The following is a 16,161-nucleotide window of genomic DNA, read 5'->3' on the forward strand; positions in this document are numbered from 1 at the left end:
CTGAAATATAGAAATTAATGCAAAAATTTAAACACTTTCTTTAACCCCATCCTTGGTTAAAGGATGATAACATGCAGCAAGATATTACCAATTTTTCTTTTAAATTTGTTCTCCTGTCAGCAACCTATCATATTATACTTGAAAAAAAAAAAAAAAAATCTCTCGGCGTTAACACTCGGGACTGGCAACCAAATTGAATGTAACGATCTGAGAGCAAAGACCTGTGGTTAACTTTTAAATTGTTGAACAATGATACAAAGTGAACTTCCTTATCCTCACTGTTGGGAATTTCAATAACCTTATTTTTAAATTCACGGTAAGCAACTGACAGATCATGAACATTTTCATAACAAAACTCAGTCAAGGATTTAAACAACAGTTCAGTTTTGTTGATGTCTACATCTTTATGAAGTGAAATAGTTTCTGGATCAAATAACTGGCAGAGCTTTTTCGTAAATTCAACATTTTTCAAAGTTAAATAGTATTGAAAATGCGCTTTTTAGTTATTATTAGCAATAATTAACAAGAATTCCACATTTTCGTTTTCATTCGCACTTATCGCAATTAATGCCTAATTTCGCAAAAATTCGCGATAATATAACATTATTCCTGGCTCCGAAACTAGAAGTTTGAAGTTTCCTGAAACATATACCCATTTTTTTAACGTTTCGCACATATCGCATTAACGAAAAAGTTTCGTCTCTTCATATAGACCATGATTTTTTTTTCTGTTTCCGTATCTTGCGATATATTCTTCCATTCAACAGTGTAAAACCCATCTCTTCATCGATAAACTATACAGGATGTTCAATTTACAATGCAATCCGGAGTTTGGGATGGTATATTTTTTGAACCGGAAGTAGTATACGTATAATGCTTATACCAAAAAGAATCCTTGTTCGTGTAGATATTTTTAAACGGGGAAAGAATGATTGAATTTCATTAGTATCCTCACAGAGTTTTATCAGATGTAACGAAAAGTGTAAATGAAATGTTTTACTAAGCATGTAAAATTGCATGTAACACACCTGATGGACATTTGGTCGTTAATTTTCAGTTTAGTTGGTCGAGTAGCTCCGCATCTACGACAATCAAACAGAGTTCATTTCTACCAATAGCCAATCGGATGAAGCCTCTGTAAGGGGGAATTAGAGATTTATATATATATATATATATATATATATATATATATATATATATATATATATATATATATATATATATATATATATATATATATATATATATATATTAAGACTGAGTTGGCAACTCCGTTTGTGTTCCAATGCCAAAAAGGATGTGATTCAAAACTGTATACATCATTCAATTACTGAAAACAATAACAGTAATAAAAAGTAGCTTGGAAATTGGAAGATAACTTTTGTCATATTGTAAGATAGTCTTTCACTTCCTCCCGGTTCCTGATTTTCCCTTATAAAGATTAAATTATCGGTCATAATATATTTGTTACGGACGTACCTATCCAGGTGTATGAGAAGAATGGTGACATTACAGGAAGTAGTGGCCATTAACATCAATGCATTCGTGGACACGCCTCGTCAACTGTTGCACAATAGTAACATGATATGCACTCAGGTTTGTTGGTGTTTGCTTTTTGACAACTACTTGAGTGAGCTTGTGAAAATTTTGTATTTCCTATGACAGTCTACGCCAGAACTTTTTTAAAAGGCAACTGGAGATATGAGTCTGACCCAAACACGTACGTAGAAATTTATTTCGGGAGGGGTCAAAGGCATTTGGGGGCGTCCAAATTCAATTTGAGGATAAATTGTATTAAAATTTGTAAACTTGCAACTACGATTAGACTAAATTTGCAGAAAAATCGGGATTTCGGGGGGGGGGGCGTCGGACCCCCAAAACCCACCCCTGCTTACATCCCTTCTCTGGCCCCTAGATATTTTAAGGTTAAAATATATAGGCCTAATGTGTCACATTTAATTTATATTATTAGGCGCCTGTATCACAAGAAAATGTCTCGAATACTTATCGATGCAACGACTTTTTTTTTGGGACCAGCAATGTTTTTCACTTCTGGCAATTTCAGGCGTTCACATTCAAGCACATTCAGCAGTGTTCACGTTGCTTCCTGGCATGCATTGATACTAATGGCGACCGTTTTCAATATACATTGTGATTTCATATATCAGAATATATCCGTAGCAAATTTCATTACATTATGCTCAATAATTTGATTTTGTGATCGAAAATCGGGGACCGAGTGCGAGTGAACACCCTGTATAAAATACGAAGAAAATTATTAGATCAGTTTTAAAGAACATTGTCCAAATGGATGTGCATGATTATAGAATGGACCCTACGAAGACAGAATACTGGCTGTGTTCTTATTTTTAATCATATAATTCGCATGATATATTCTTATTTAGTTCGTATTGGTTTTATGTTTTAAAATTATATATAGCAAGGCTCCTAATTTATATTTAGCTCATTTGAGTGATTTCAGTGTTTGCAGTGACGTTACCGCAGAAAAGTAAACTTACATTGCATGTGCATATACGAGTAAATGATAGAATAATAGAAATATGCATTGTATGGAGAGAACACGCAACCCACATGGGTATCATGCAACAAAGCGATGTAGGTGATAACGCTAACAGTGACAATATTTATCTAAAATCTAATGTAATAGCACAGGAAGCGTCCATTAGTTGGTGCGGTAGACTGCAACGTTTAGCTTCCTCATATTCGTAAAAGTTATATACCAAGCAATTTGGATTACACAATCAGATATGGAACAACTAATAGAACTAGGTATATTTATTTTCATTTCGGAAAAGAACGTTGTTTGCGCTTGTGTTACAGCTACGTAGATACTATATGGCAATATTCGTGTGCTTGTATGAATCGAAGTGTATTGTTTTTAAAATGTAAATATTTTAGTGAAATTGGAGATGGTTGTTAAATAAACAAATCTTTACAAATATGTTTTATAAGCGAAATGAATCTCCTGTTTATTGCTTGAAAGGTATAGTAGATAAAAAGTTGTTTGCATTCAAACTGAAACTAGAGGTGTTATTTAGACATGCGTATCGCAGATTAATTTATGAGAAAAAGCATAGCGAATGTTTGTTGTGAAATTTGAGTTCAAGAGCTTGTTTTTAGTACGCTATATATATACAAGGTGATTCAGGAGGAATGCCACATAATTAGTGAGGTGATTCTACCTAGGTACATGTGAAAATAAACTGAAAAAGTCCTATGAACATGTGTCCGATTTTCGATTGTTACAGGACTGGAGCGGATTGAAGACCCCACACATCCATGAATGATTATGAAGACAAGTGTGAATATTACTTACTGAAATGCTGTGTAGGCGCTGTGGTAGACAGATGACTGATCCATCCTGCAAGAGGTGTTCAGAAAGTCTCCCACCCATCTCAATACACTCGTCAACGCGTTGGAGGGTGTGTTGTGCTGCACATCGAACATCGTCTTGGTGGGCTTTAATGCGGGCAACAGCGTCGGTGATAAGTTCTTCACATGTATCCACCTTCTATACATCACCCTTCAACCAGCCACATAAACAGAAGTCCAGTGGGGTTAGTTCGGCTGATCTGGGAGGCCAGTTAATTAGACCGCCATGGCCAATCCACCGTTGAGGAAATGTGTTATTCAGTTACTAGGATACTTGTCTGGTACAGTGAATCGGTGCAACACTCAAGTACGACACGCACGCGACCTCACGACTGCTCACTGATCCAACCCACGATTGCACACTGGGTACGCTTGCATCTGTTGCCTCGGTGCGACATCACAATGTTGTCATTTGTTGGAGAACTCCCACACCTTTTGTCTCACCATTATTCTGTACACCACAGCGCCTCTACATTTCGGTAAATAATATTCACACTTGTCTTCATAAACACGCCCCAGTTCCGTAAAGATCGAAAATCGGACACATGTTCATAGGACTTTCTCAGTTTATTTTCATATGTAGAATCACCCCACCAGGAATCTTACCTGGGACTTCTTGCTCTAGACCAGGGAATAGGGCTCCGGATGTCAGCCCCTCATATAGTGCTAGAATAAGGCAGAAGTTTAGTCACTACGTACTGTGATGCTGAAGTACGGAAAATTGCATTTACACAAATATAAGAAACTAAATATAGCTACATCAGTTGAACTTCACATAAGAAGTATTAGTATTTGAATGAGTTAGATTTCTCACTTATACTAATGGAATACATGATGGATACGTTTCGTATCTGATGCTCCCGTATCCCAAATAAATGGAATTTCATCACACAAGAGAACTTTCTAATAGTTGCATTGATGTGAATTAGTATTTTTTTTTTTTTATTGTTAAAACTATCCTGCATCGTTACACTGCTTGGATGCATGTAGTTACCGTTAGCTCTGATATTCCGTAACTGAGCATTGTATATCGAAGTTGGCTGGTGCTAAAATAAGCTAGAATTTGCCTGTAGCTACGTAGAGTAACAGTTCGTATATATTATACGAGGCATCCAGAAAGTAAGTTTCGATAGATTGTAAAATACAAGACAAACATCAGAAAAATGATTTTATTAGTGTAGAGTTAAGTGATACCGTACATAAGGAACTTTTCAACATCCTTGTTGAGGCATTTGTCGTACCACCAGCTTTGGTATGCCTGGTAAAAAAAAAAAAAAAAAAAAAATGTTGCCAAGAAGAGGAACTAGGATGGCACAACAGGTCTGCAACTTCGTTGCGTCCTGCAACTCAAAACCTTGTCCGGCCAGAAATTGCTTCAGGTGGGGGAACACGTAAAAGTCGCTGGACGCAAGATCGGAACTGCAGGGGGAGGTTGCTTAAGAACCCCTATGTTTCGCCCCCCAGTGACAGTGCGATTGAGGAACTGATTACCTTACTGGCGAAACGCAACAGGAAGATCGAAGCTGACGCTAGGCGCTTCATGTGCTCCATTGAAACGCATCATGCACACAGCTTACGAAACTGTAATCGCTTGGTGGCGATCTCATGCAGCAGGAACGAGATTTGCGGGAACATGAGACTGCAAATACAGTGAACTGATGGTTCTGCAGAATTGCTGCTGGACACTTTCCACTTATTCAGTGTGACAGTGTACAGTTGGCCACTACAGTGTTCGTAATGCTCATTGGTGCAGCCTTCTGTGAATTGTCTGCACATCTGACCACACTTTCACATGTGACATCCGGTCTATATATTTCACACAACTGCAAGTGAATCTCTGAGAAATCGGATTACCGCACGTACCTCACACTCGACAGGAGACTGTGTGCATGTTCACTGTACTAAGTTCTCTCACCATTGACTTCACACATCTTCCACGTTATGACTACATGTGTGCACTACCTCTTTTCGTGGGCGAGCGCGATTCGCTCTGACCACTCGTGCCATTTTGGTAAGCTTTCGAAACTTACTTTCTGGATGCACCTCGTCTCTCTCTCTCTCTGTAGTTCAATCCCAGCTTCCGCCAAGTGAACTTTGTGGTGGACAAACACCGTGTGCGTGGGTTTTCTCGGGGTTCTCTCACTTTCTTCATTCCACCATTTCTTTCATCACTCATCATCACCGTCTCCTTTAGCCTAACCGGCATATGCGTGGGACGTAAAACTCAAAGATTTCATTTATTTTTTTTTCTCTCTACGGGTTTTGATCCTTCAAGACAGATGTTTAAAAAAACACATCACACAATAATAAAAAAACTTGTTTCTGGTATTTTCAAATTTTAATTTTATATGCTAGCATAAAATAAAAGTATATACGTATAGATGTGTATTACAGCTCTCCAACTTTTCTCCTCCATCGTCGTTTTTCAACGATAAGAGAACGATCCTGTTTATTATGCCAATCGCGAAGTTGACGTCTTTTTGAAATGCAGGAATTTTCCATCAGATCTATAGATGGTGCTGGAAACGATGAAAGCTTTTGGTTTTGACCGTATATTGCACGCAATACGAATAAGCTAATCGATCCCAAACGGGAACGAGTTTTTTCTTCTTTTTTATCGTTATTATTATTTTTCTTCGGTATCGATTGTAAATGGGCAAAGAGGTTCTTACGGGCGAGAGAATATGGCTACAACTAAAATGCAGACATAAAAGAGAAGTAATGAAATGGGGCAAAACCGTGTGTGTATGTTTGTGTGTCTGTGTGAGAATTGCATCAAAACTGCCAGAATAACTTGTCATAACAATCTAAATCGATTCGCAAGCGACAGCAGATTGGCGCTAACACGATTATTTCTGGACTTTTTTTTCTGTTTTTGTTTCTCTTTTAACCGTTCGCAGGGTATTCTGGGTAATACGAGCGTCTTTTGGAATTGAGGGTGGTACTTTAGATGATAATGGACCTGTTGTGAGCGTCGTTAAGTGTGCTATGAAAGTTCGCTTTTAACTGCGGCCTGTGATGGCGGCAGCACTCCTCTTTCCCTGCGTACACTCTCGCTCTGAAGCCAGACCTGGACTTGGGTTGGAAAAGAGAATCTAGCCTGGGACCTGATTGCACCAATTTATGACGAGTTAAACATTACCAACGCCCGTTTACGAAGCAAGTTATTGCGCAATTCAGGGAAGTAAAATTCTTGGCCAAGTAAACCCTAGGAAGCTCTTGATGCTATATGAAGACCATAATATCGACATATTTAGTAGGACTTGCTGTTTTAATGGTCGCTAAATTATGAAGGTGGTAAATTGCGCTTTTTGCACGAGGGGGTGTAGAGGGGAGGAGGGATGTTTTCTGCGGGCAGGATATATTCACTTGAATAGAGCGATCTTCTGGTTGAAATTTCTCTGGTAGCAAATGCTGAATGCTTTCTATGAGGTCCATGCCTAGCTTTAATGCGTCTTGCTCACATTAAATAATGTGTTTTATGGAGCTATCATGTAACCCTCAGCCGGAGCAGAAGAAATGCGTGTTGGGAGTTATTTGCGCCATACAACAGCTCAAATGTATGCTGTAAATAGTGCATAAACTTTGGTATTGTTTCCCAAATTAAAAAGGAAAATCTTTACCGTTTAATTAAACCTATAAAAAACGGTGGTGGTTATACATAATTGCATCGCCCATCTGCAGCGAAAAGCGAGTTTCGAAGCTGTATAGATCCATTGTATTGAAGATAACAAAAGTTTACAGATTTAAAACTTGTATAGCTGAAAGATATAATATAGTCATATAGAAGTAATGGGTTATTTGTCCTCTAGATTAGAACTTCATTACATTAAAACATCCAAACTTTCTATAAAGCAAGTCTTATTTTAGTGTTCTGTCTTATCAAATTTGAAAGAACTAAATGATGCTATATTGAGTTTATAGTTTATGGTTTTTATATTCTCTTTTCTACAGCTCTGAGTAGTAACTGATACTTTTTTTATTGTTATTTTTCCTCGTTACTGCAGGCATTTGTTCTACAGAGTAAATATATGTATTCGATACTTGAATATGCCTTCAGCAATTTTTATTGATCAGTTTTATCTATCTCTGTGTTGTAGCAGAAAGTTCTATTAATACTGAAAGCCTGAGGGAAATATCCTTTACTTAGGCTTCGGTATTTATATGTTTTACGATTATTCGAAATACAGCTGAAAATACAGTATTAAACTCACACTACAACGTGAAAATATCTTTGGATGCTGTTGAATAGAGTTAAAGTTATTACACATATTTTCTTCGTAGTTTTTTCGCTCAGTCAAGTAGTGGTTTGTCTTATAGAACGTTGAAACACTAAATCTTTTGACGAACAATCTTTTGTGAATGCCATAGGATGTTTCTTCTGCAGTCCAAATTGATCTTGATATGTTTAAAACTATAGCCGTTGTATTTATTATTATTACGTTGTTTTATTTGGCTACTTTTCTGCCTACGAGTGATATCTTGCAGTAACTCATTCGCTTCCATTGCCATACTAGCTAGAGCATCGTTTTACTGTAAAGTTTATAAATGTATTTATATTGTGTATGTGTATATATAGGTAATACAGTGGCAAGTAACAGAGCGCCAATTAATTGAAAGGAAATGAAAACTAACTTTTATTCTGTTATCCCACGAGTATTCTGGCAAGGCTAGGAGACGGTGATGATGGAAAAAGAATGAAATTTAGAAAGTGGGAAGAAACGGAAGAACCCCGAGAAAGCCCACGCACACTGTGTTTGTCCACTACAAAGCTCACTTTCGCGAACTGGAATTGAACCAAGGACCCCATGCACCAGAAGTGAACGCTCTACCACAGCCTCCGCGGCCCCAACGTCAGTTAATTAAGCACTATTGCAATATATGGCAAGTAGTTCAGGGCTGGTTCGAGACCTTAGTGTGGCGCCTCTAACGGAAAAATAAAAAACTATTACTATTGCTTTGCTGTTAAGAGTACAGAATTGGTTTGTAGGATATTGGACAAAAATTTAAGCGTTTAAAAGAGGAAAATATGCTTTTATAAAGTGCACTTTATCGTGGAGGTGAGGGTAATAGAGAAATGAGACTGAAAGCTTTGGACAAAATTTAATGTTGAAGTGACATTTCTACGAGGGTACTTCCAAAAGTTTCCGACTTGATACTGAAATATCGCGCCTCTGGCAATAAACCTTTCGTGTCATGTAGCGCCATCTATGAAAGAAATAATGTACTAGTTCCAGCTGTTTAGATTGGATACGGTCATTTGAATCGCTGTGCGTTGAGCGTGCATACTGCACGACAGTGCTCCAATCCACACGAACAGTGCTAAGCTGGGCTGTAGAGTGGGTACTGGATCATTCGAAGCCACATCTTTTCACTGCAGCCTTGGCAACAATACCTGTGTGTGCTGGAGCATTCTCATGCAGTACCGGTATACAAGCTCAATGCACAGCGATTAATTCAAATAACTGTACCCAACGAACTGACACAGCTAGACAGTCGAAACTAAAGCCTTTGACAAACATCTTAGCATTTCAGCTAAACAAATAAAACGCAAGCTCTGGCGTAACGTTGCCAAGTAGTTATGGCTTAGCAGACAAACTACAGTACGATCAGGTGACAAAGGATAGACGTGGATGTAAACAAAATAAACGTGGCAATACCGCTGGCCTTTCATTTGCTAGCACAATTTAAAGGGAACTTGGAGCGCCACCTTCAAATGCCAAGATGTTTGTCACGCCGTTTAATATGTTATTTCTTCCATAGATGGCAATATATGCCACGAACAGGTTATTACTTATGGCGCGGTATGCCAGTTTTGGAATACCTTATCAACCATCATCCTTATATTCGAAAAAAAAAAAAACAGTGCTTTTAGTCTTATTTCCATTTCTTTATTTAGTTTGTCCCACTAAGACGATTTTCTCTTGTTCATTTTTATAAAAGCATAATATTTAAAAGTTTTTTTTTTTTTAAATAAAATTTATTTATTTTTTGGATACTTCAATTCACTATGTGCAGCCATAGTCAGAAGAAAATAGCATATTTCTTACACAGTATAATATAAAATTTGCTTTTATTTTCTTACAAACAATATAGTTCAAAACTTTTAATGCTCACTTAAAATTGGAAAAGTTTTAATTATAGAGCTTTTAGTGAAGATTCTTGTTTCCTTTCTCAAACAATTAGTATATCTCTGACAATTCCTTTCGTTTATTAAAGATTAAGGTGCAAGATTCTTGTAATAAAAGAGAGAGAGAGTGATTAAAGTTATTGAACGTAATGCTATATATGAAATAACAAAACGAGAAGCAATCAAAGCTTGGGCAATGGGCGTTTTAGAAGTACAGTAGAGCGTCGATTATCCGAAGTAATTGGGGGACATGGGTGTTCGGAAAACTGGTTTGTTCGGATAATCGAACTGTACATGTTTATTTGCCAGGCGCGGAGCGGCACGCCTCAACTCTAAGCTGGCGCAGCTGTTGCTGTGAACAGCTTTGATACTGCCGGTACTTCTACAGCCAGTGCCAAACCGACAGAAGTGTGCTGATCGTTGAAACACAGCGACTGGCGGCTTGGCCGGTCAGCAGCGCCTTATGAAGGCCCCATTAGAAGCAATGTTCCGCCAGCGGTGGCTCAGTACGGCGACTACTATGGGAAACTTGGTTTGGGAGTGAGGGGGATGATGGACGGTAGGGTGGGAGAGTAACAGGTGCGAGCGAATTCACAGTTCGGTTAAGCGGTCGTTCGGTTGACCGACGTTCGGATAATCGACTCTCTACTGTAGTATATTCCCGTTAGTGTGATGTTGAATGCTAATTCTGATGAAAAGGAAAAAAAGTGAAAGAAGTTACTTCTTTGTATCAATTGTGTGAATGGAACAGGGAAGAGAGTTTTGAATAGTTTCAAATACGTTTTCTACTTTTTATATTCTTACATTACTCCAGTAGGAGAGAGTCAGAAATAGTACATCAACAGACCTCTTATTAACGAAGTATGTATATCATACGTTGCTTCAGTGTTTGAACAGTTACTAGTTGTGTATCAGATCTAAATATAGCAGTGTTTTGGTATGTATTAATGAACTGTGATGTTTCTTATACGTTTTTACGTAATTTGATTCTTTGGCTATATTCAATATATTTAATAATAATAGTTCGAACTAAACTCTCGTTCGTATTACATGGTTGAATCTTTCAAGAAATGTTCAAACTCCTTTTTAGTATAACGTTAAATTTGTCGGTCATGTGTGAGATGAGGTCAGGATTCACTATTTAGCAAAATCTGAAACAGAAGAGTAATGTGTATTAGCCGTCGACATATTTAGCTCTAAAATGACGTCTTTTACTCTTTACAAAGCTATTCTTGCAAGTGCAGTTGCAAATTTCATTTTCGGTCAACTTAGCATCCAGACCTAAATCCAGTCCAGTTTACTATCAGAACCATTTTCAGTCAATTGTTTATTAATTGATATATTATTTCAGTTATTACAATATATTGATTACGTGTTGTATAAATAGTTTTATTAATTAATAGAGTGTGAATCTGGTCTACGTGAGTTTGTTGCAAATGGTAAGAACAGCAAAGATATTTCGTCTTTCGGTTCCAGTTCGTGTTCAAGATTAGATGTATCTGAAGGATAGAAATATTGTGCATGAAGTGACAGTTTCAAAACATTCTGTGAATTGTTGTGTTTTTCAAGTGGAGTAATTATGAATTTGATGTGTTTGCAGGTGTCGAACGGTCCCCGAATTCCGGAGCCTCCTTCTCCTCCGAACTGCACGGTCTCCTCCAACTATTCGTCTTCGCTAACCACCTTTCCTCCTTTGTCGCCTGCGAGCTCTGCGCCGAGCAGTGTTCCGGTCCCCGTACCTCCACCTGTCAGTCGACCTCCTGTTTATCCGCCACATACGACTCATACCACAACAACAACTACCACCACCACAAGTTCTAACCCTAGTCCTTTCCCTCCGACGCTTTACGCCCCGTACTCCAATCTCCACAGTCCTCCCGTTAACTACGTTCCTCCCGCGCCTCAACAACCTCCACCACAGCAGCTTCCACCACAACAACAACAACAACCGCCGCCACAACAACAACCTGTTCCGCCTCAACAACCCCCACCACAGCAGCAGCAGCCGCCACCTCAGCAGCAGCCACCACCTCCTCCACCACAACATATTCATCATCAACAACAGGTGAAGCCAGAGTCACGCGCATCGCCTGCCTCGGTCCCAAGTCCCCTGCGACATGAGGTAAGTGGGAGCTATTCATTGGGTGATGGTAGTAGAACAGTAGCTGCTGACTTCTAGATTCAGATTTTTTATTTTATTTTATTTTTATTTTTTATTTTTATTACTATTGTAGAATATTATGCATCTCTGTTCCATGCAGTGGGAGAAGAATGCTTTCTCTACTGAAGATGAGCATAAAAAGTATGACATTTGAAACATTGAGAGGTGTACTACATAAAACCAACAGCACAGTAGAGTAAATCTACCTTTAGAGAGACTGGGTACTGTGACATTTCAATAACAACATTGAAAATTCTTCCTCACTGTTTCTTGAAAGTCATGTTTTTTCATGTTGACATCCTGTTTTCTGTAACATGCTTCAGTAAATAGTAGACGAAGAACAATTTGCACGATGACGCACCAACTCATTGCAGTCAGATTCAAAGTGCTATTGTGGATTACGTTCTGTATAATACCTAGGTTGCGATTGTTAGTGAACTTAGCATCCAGAGGTAAACCCAGTGCAGGACCAATCAATTGCTTATCAAAACCCATTGAACGATAGATAAACTTCATAGTATTTACCAAATTACATTATTATATTACTAAACTTGTATGATGGTTGTTTACTATTCATCTGCAACATCCTTAAGTTAGTTCAGAGATGGTTTAGAGCCCACTTAAATGATAGGAATAACCATTCGTCATAACTTTGATGTTGTACAGGGATGTAATTAAATGTCAACCAATATCATTATTATTTTCCAGTTACATCAACGGAATATTAAATTCGGCCAGAATTAGCCCTAACATGCGGGATTTAATATATACTGTTCATTAGCATGTATTCTATTACGTGGAAACAGTTTATCTCATTCATGAATGGCTTTAAGGTTGGTTTAAAGGGACAAGTTTTGCCGATAGATGGCACTATAGTCTTCGTATCTTTCCCATGTATTTTTTACCTGTCAGGAAACTTCACTATTTCTCTTACAAATTTCAACCTACAGACTTCAAATTTTTAGAAAAGGAACTTCATAATATATCGAAGGCAATAATCCGTGCCGATTTTTTTATTTAGAATTTTCTTCATTGTTGAAATGGCTTGATTGTTGAAAAAGATATCCAAACTTTTAACAATGGAACTGTTTCAACAATGAAGAAAATTCTAAATAAAAAGTCGACAGGGATTGTTCCCTTTAATAGGTTATGAAGTTCCTTCTCTAAAAAAATGAAGTCTCTAGGTTGAAATTTGTAAGAGAATTGTAAATTTTTGTGAATGGTAAAAAATACATGGGAGAGATACGAAGACTGTAGTGATATCTATCGGCAAAACTTGTTCCTTTACACTAACCTTAACTATTCTTTTGTTTCTTTACCATAATTCATCCAATTAAAAATCGAATCAACGTGTCACACCAACAAGAATGCTGTGACATTCTAAACGCACGTCTAACGAAAATATTTCTGTTGATATGTTTTTTTTATTTTTATTTGTTATTTTTAGAGCTCTAGAAATTACTAACATAGTTCCTTTTGTTCATAGTTCACTCAAAGAATACAATGAAATATATGCGAGGTATGAGACATTATGTGATGCTTGTGAAGGCAAAACTTCCTTTTTAAAGTTGTATTGCCGGTAATTATGTTAATCCCTTATCCTTTCTGAAAAACATTCGTTCGTTATCAAGTGGGAAGAAAACTGCCGTAGGTATTGGTTGTTAAAATGGACTATAGTTTGAGTTATTTGCGGAGCACACACACTTTTATTTGAAGTATTTTATGTATTCACTGACTTAAGAGTCTTCATCCAGGCGAAATTAAAATACCGCTAATTTTACAGTAATTATGTGATATCTTCAAATAGATAAAAGATAATCGAAATGTGGAACAAGAGCGCCCTAGACAATATTATTTTACACGAGAAACCGTTATCACGACTCACTTATCTGCTTTCGATTTCGAGCCATTTTGAAAATCGGCATTTATTTTCGCGTTTCTAAACAGCTGAAAACGGAAAGCCACTAGGTGACTTGTGATAAGGGTACCTCACGCAAAATAATATTATCTAGGGCGCTCTTGTTCAATATTTCAATTATCTTTTATCTATTTGAAGATATCACATAATTACTGTAAAATTAGCGGTATTTTAATTTCGCCGGGATGAAGACTCTTAACTAACTTCTTTCTTCAAAGAAAAAAACTATATTAATCACGAGGAATCGTGGAGCTTGACCTAAGTTTACCGATTTCACCATCGCACTGCTGTGACACCACACTGCACCTTAACGTTCTTAACACATTCTTCCCACTTCTTTGGCCGGCCTCAGGCACGTTTCTCACTCACTTCTATAGCATCTGCTATGTACTTTAAAAATCTTCTTACATGCCCAAACCATCTCAGTCTACCTTCTTATAGTTTTTCTACTACTCGTCTTACCTTTACCGTTCTCCGATCACTTCGTTCTTAATTTTGTCCTTCTGCATCACTCCACACATCCATCGCAACATCTTCATTTCCGCAGCATGCAACTTATGTCCCTCTCTCTTCTTCGTCGTCCAACATTCCGCTCCCCCCTTCCCCAACAAAAAACTAGCTTTACTAACAAAACCCTTTGGAAGTAACAAGACAGACTGTCGATAACAAAAGGTTGGATTACTTCTTGTTTATATGTCCATCCACGACATTTGCTATATAAGGACTTCTTGCTACACCGAATACGAGCTAAATTGAATAATCAAGTCAGCACTTGGCAGGTCGTTTTGAAAGGAATTCTGTAAACCAAGGAGAGCGTGAACACTAGAATGATATTCCCCAAAATGAATTAATCTTTCCGAAGCATTTATCGAATTACAGTTACCAAACTGTATTTCATTCAAAAAAAAAAAAAAATCTTGAAAATCGGATTTTGAAACCTTTCAAAATCAACAAACTTAAAAAGGATTTGAACATGCTCAGCTTTACTGTAAGGTTTCTCAAATTACTTTTGATTGAGTTTCTTCTTCTAACAGCTCATTTGTTGGGTTGCTCCGATATAAAACCGCACACTGCCAAACCAAAGCCGAAACCGTGCCTAAGGGTTCCCATTATTAATATATATTGTCTCTATTGCGTACTTTGAAATTATCTAGTCAGTCATGATCATGGACTTGGCAATTGGTTGCAGTCAATCATATTCACACTATACTGTACGTGTATTAAACGGATGAGTCATTTTACAAAGTAACTAAGTGTAGAAACTATAAAATAAATATGTCAAATCAGGAATATGAAAAGTACTCGGATAGTATGCATTAGAATTCTAACTTATTCGATGTTCGTTTTCAAAGGCTGTCATCTCGAACACTCGCGACACACCAACATTCTATTTATCTTAGAGACACCTGGTTAGTGAACCGAATATCCACAGTTTGGCTCCGTTGTAACTCGGAGGCATTTTTCACTTTACATCAGCATAATCTGCGCGCCTCAGTCCTACCCCTCCTGACGAGCTTTAGTTGGTTACCCACCTAATACATCGCTAACAGTACTCAGGTGTGCACACGCATCCTCAGAATTACCACTAATACTTCTTACGTGTTGCAAGCAAAAGGTGTTTCCGTTATTTTGATAGTCATGTGTACGGTATAAAAACATTTACCTTTATGAGAGACCCAGACCCAATTTCCGCATTTTGATTCAATGTTAAATTATGGGTACATATCAATATAGCCTCGGTGCTGAAAGTGGACATTATATGTCAAATTAATTCATCAGTCAGTTAACCAGATAGATACTCCTCGCCATACGTTATCTGGTTATTATCGTCCATCCGGATTTCACACACACACACACACACACACACACACATATATATATATATATATATATATATATATATATATATATATATATATATATATATATATATATATTTGGTCTAGGAATTAATTCGTGCGGGTGGACAAGAGATGGCGCAACGAACGGAGCGTCCCACAGTTCCGTGTATCCACACATGTGTTGCAAACCCCTGTCATCGCGTATCGTTCGTAGTATAGGGCAGTGGATTAAAGCGTCAACAACACCAGTTTGTAGTTAAGTGAACATGGCGCAATTTGTGCCTGATAAAGTGTTTTTGCGGGGTGTCCTGCTGCATTACTTTAACATGCAGAAAAGTGCGACTGAAAGTCATCGTATTTTGGTGGAAGTGTATGGTGACCATGCTCTAGCTGAGCGAACGTGTCAGAAGTGGTTTGCACTGTTTAGAAGTGGTGATTTCGGCTTGGCAGACCAAGAGCGAGCTGGACAGCCAAAAAAATTTCAAGACGAAGAATTGACAGCATTGCTCGAGCAGGATTCGTGTCAAACGCAGGAACAACTTGCAGCAGCATTAGGCGTTGATCAAACAACAGTCTGCAAACGCTTGAAAGCCATGGGAATGATTCAAAAGATGTCACATTGGGTTCCACATGAATTGAAAGACAGAGACGTTGAAAGACGAAAAACCATTTGCGAATTGCTGCTTCAACGACAGAGCAGAAAGGAGTTTCTGCATCG

The 16,161-nt window shown here is 37.8% G+C and overlaps 1 protein-coding gene across 3 annotated transcripts in view; it reads left to right on the forward strand.

Moving 5' to 3' along the window:
* Positions 1-16,161, forward strand: part of LOC145694628 (uncharacterized) — a 610,937-nt gene that overhangs the window by 544,805 nt on the left and 49,971 nt on the right. For all 3 annotated transcript variants that reach the window (XM_081771034.1, XM_081771036.1, XM_081771035.1), the window contains exon 8: positions 11,124-11,645. In XM_081771034.1, the coding sequence (XP_081627160.1) occupies positions 11,124-11,645 (522 nt within the window). The remainder of the gene's footprint in view (positions 1-11,123; positions 11,646-16,161) is intronic.

Source organism: Thermobia domestica, chromosome 9 (genome assembly GCF_964235325.1).
Source record: "Thermobia domestica chromosome 9, izTheDome1.hap1.1, whole genome shotgun sequence".
In the NCBI taxonomy this organism is placed as follows: Eukaryota; Metazoa; Arthropoda; class Insecta; order Zygentoma; family Lepismatidae; genus Thermobia; species Thermobia domestica.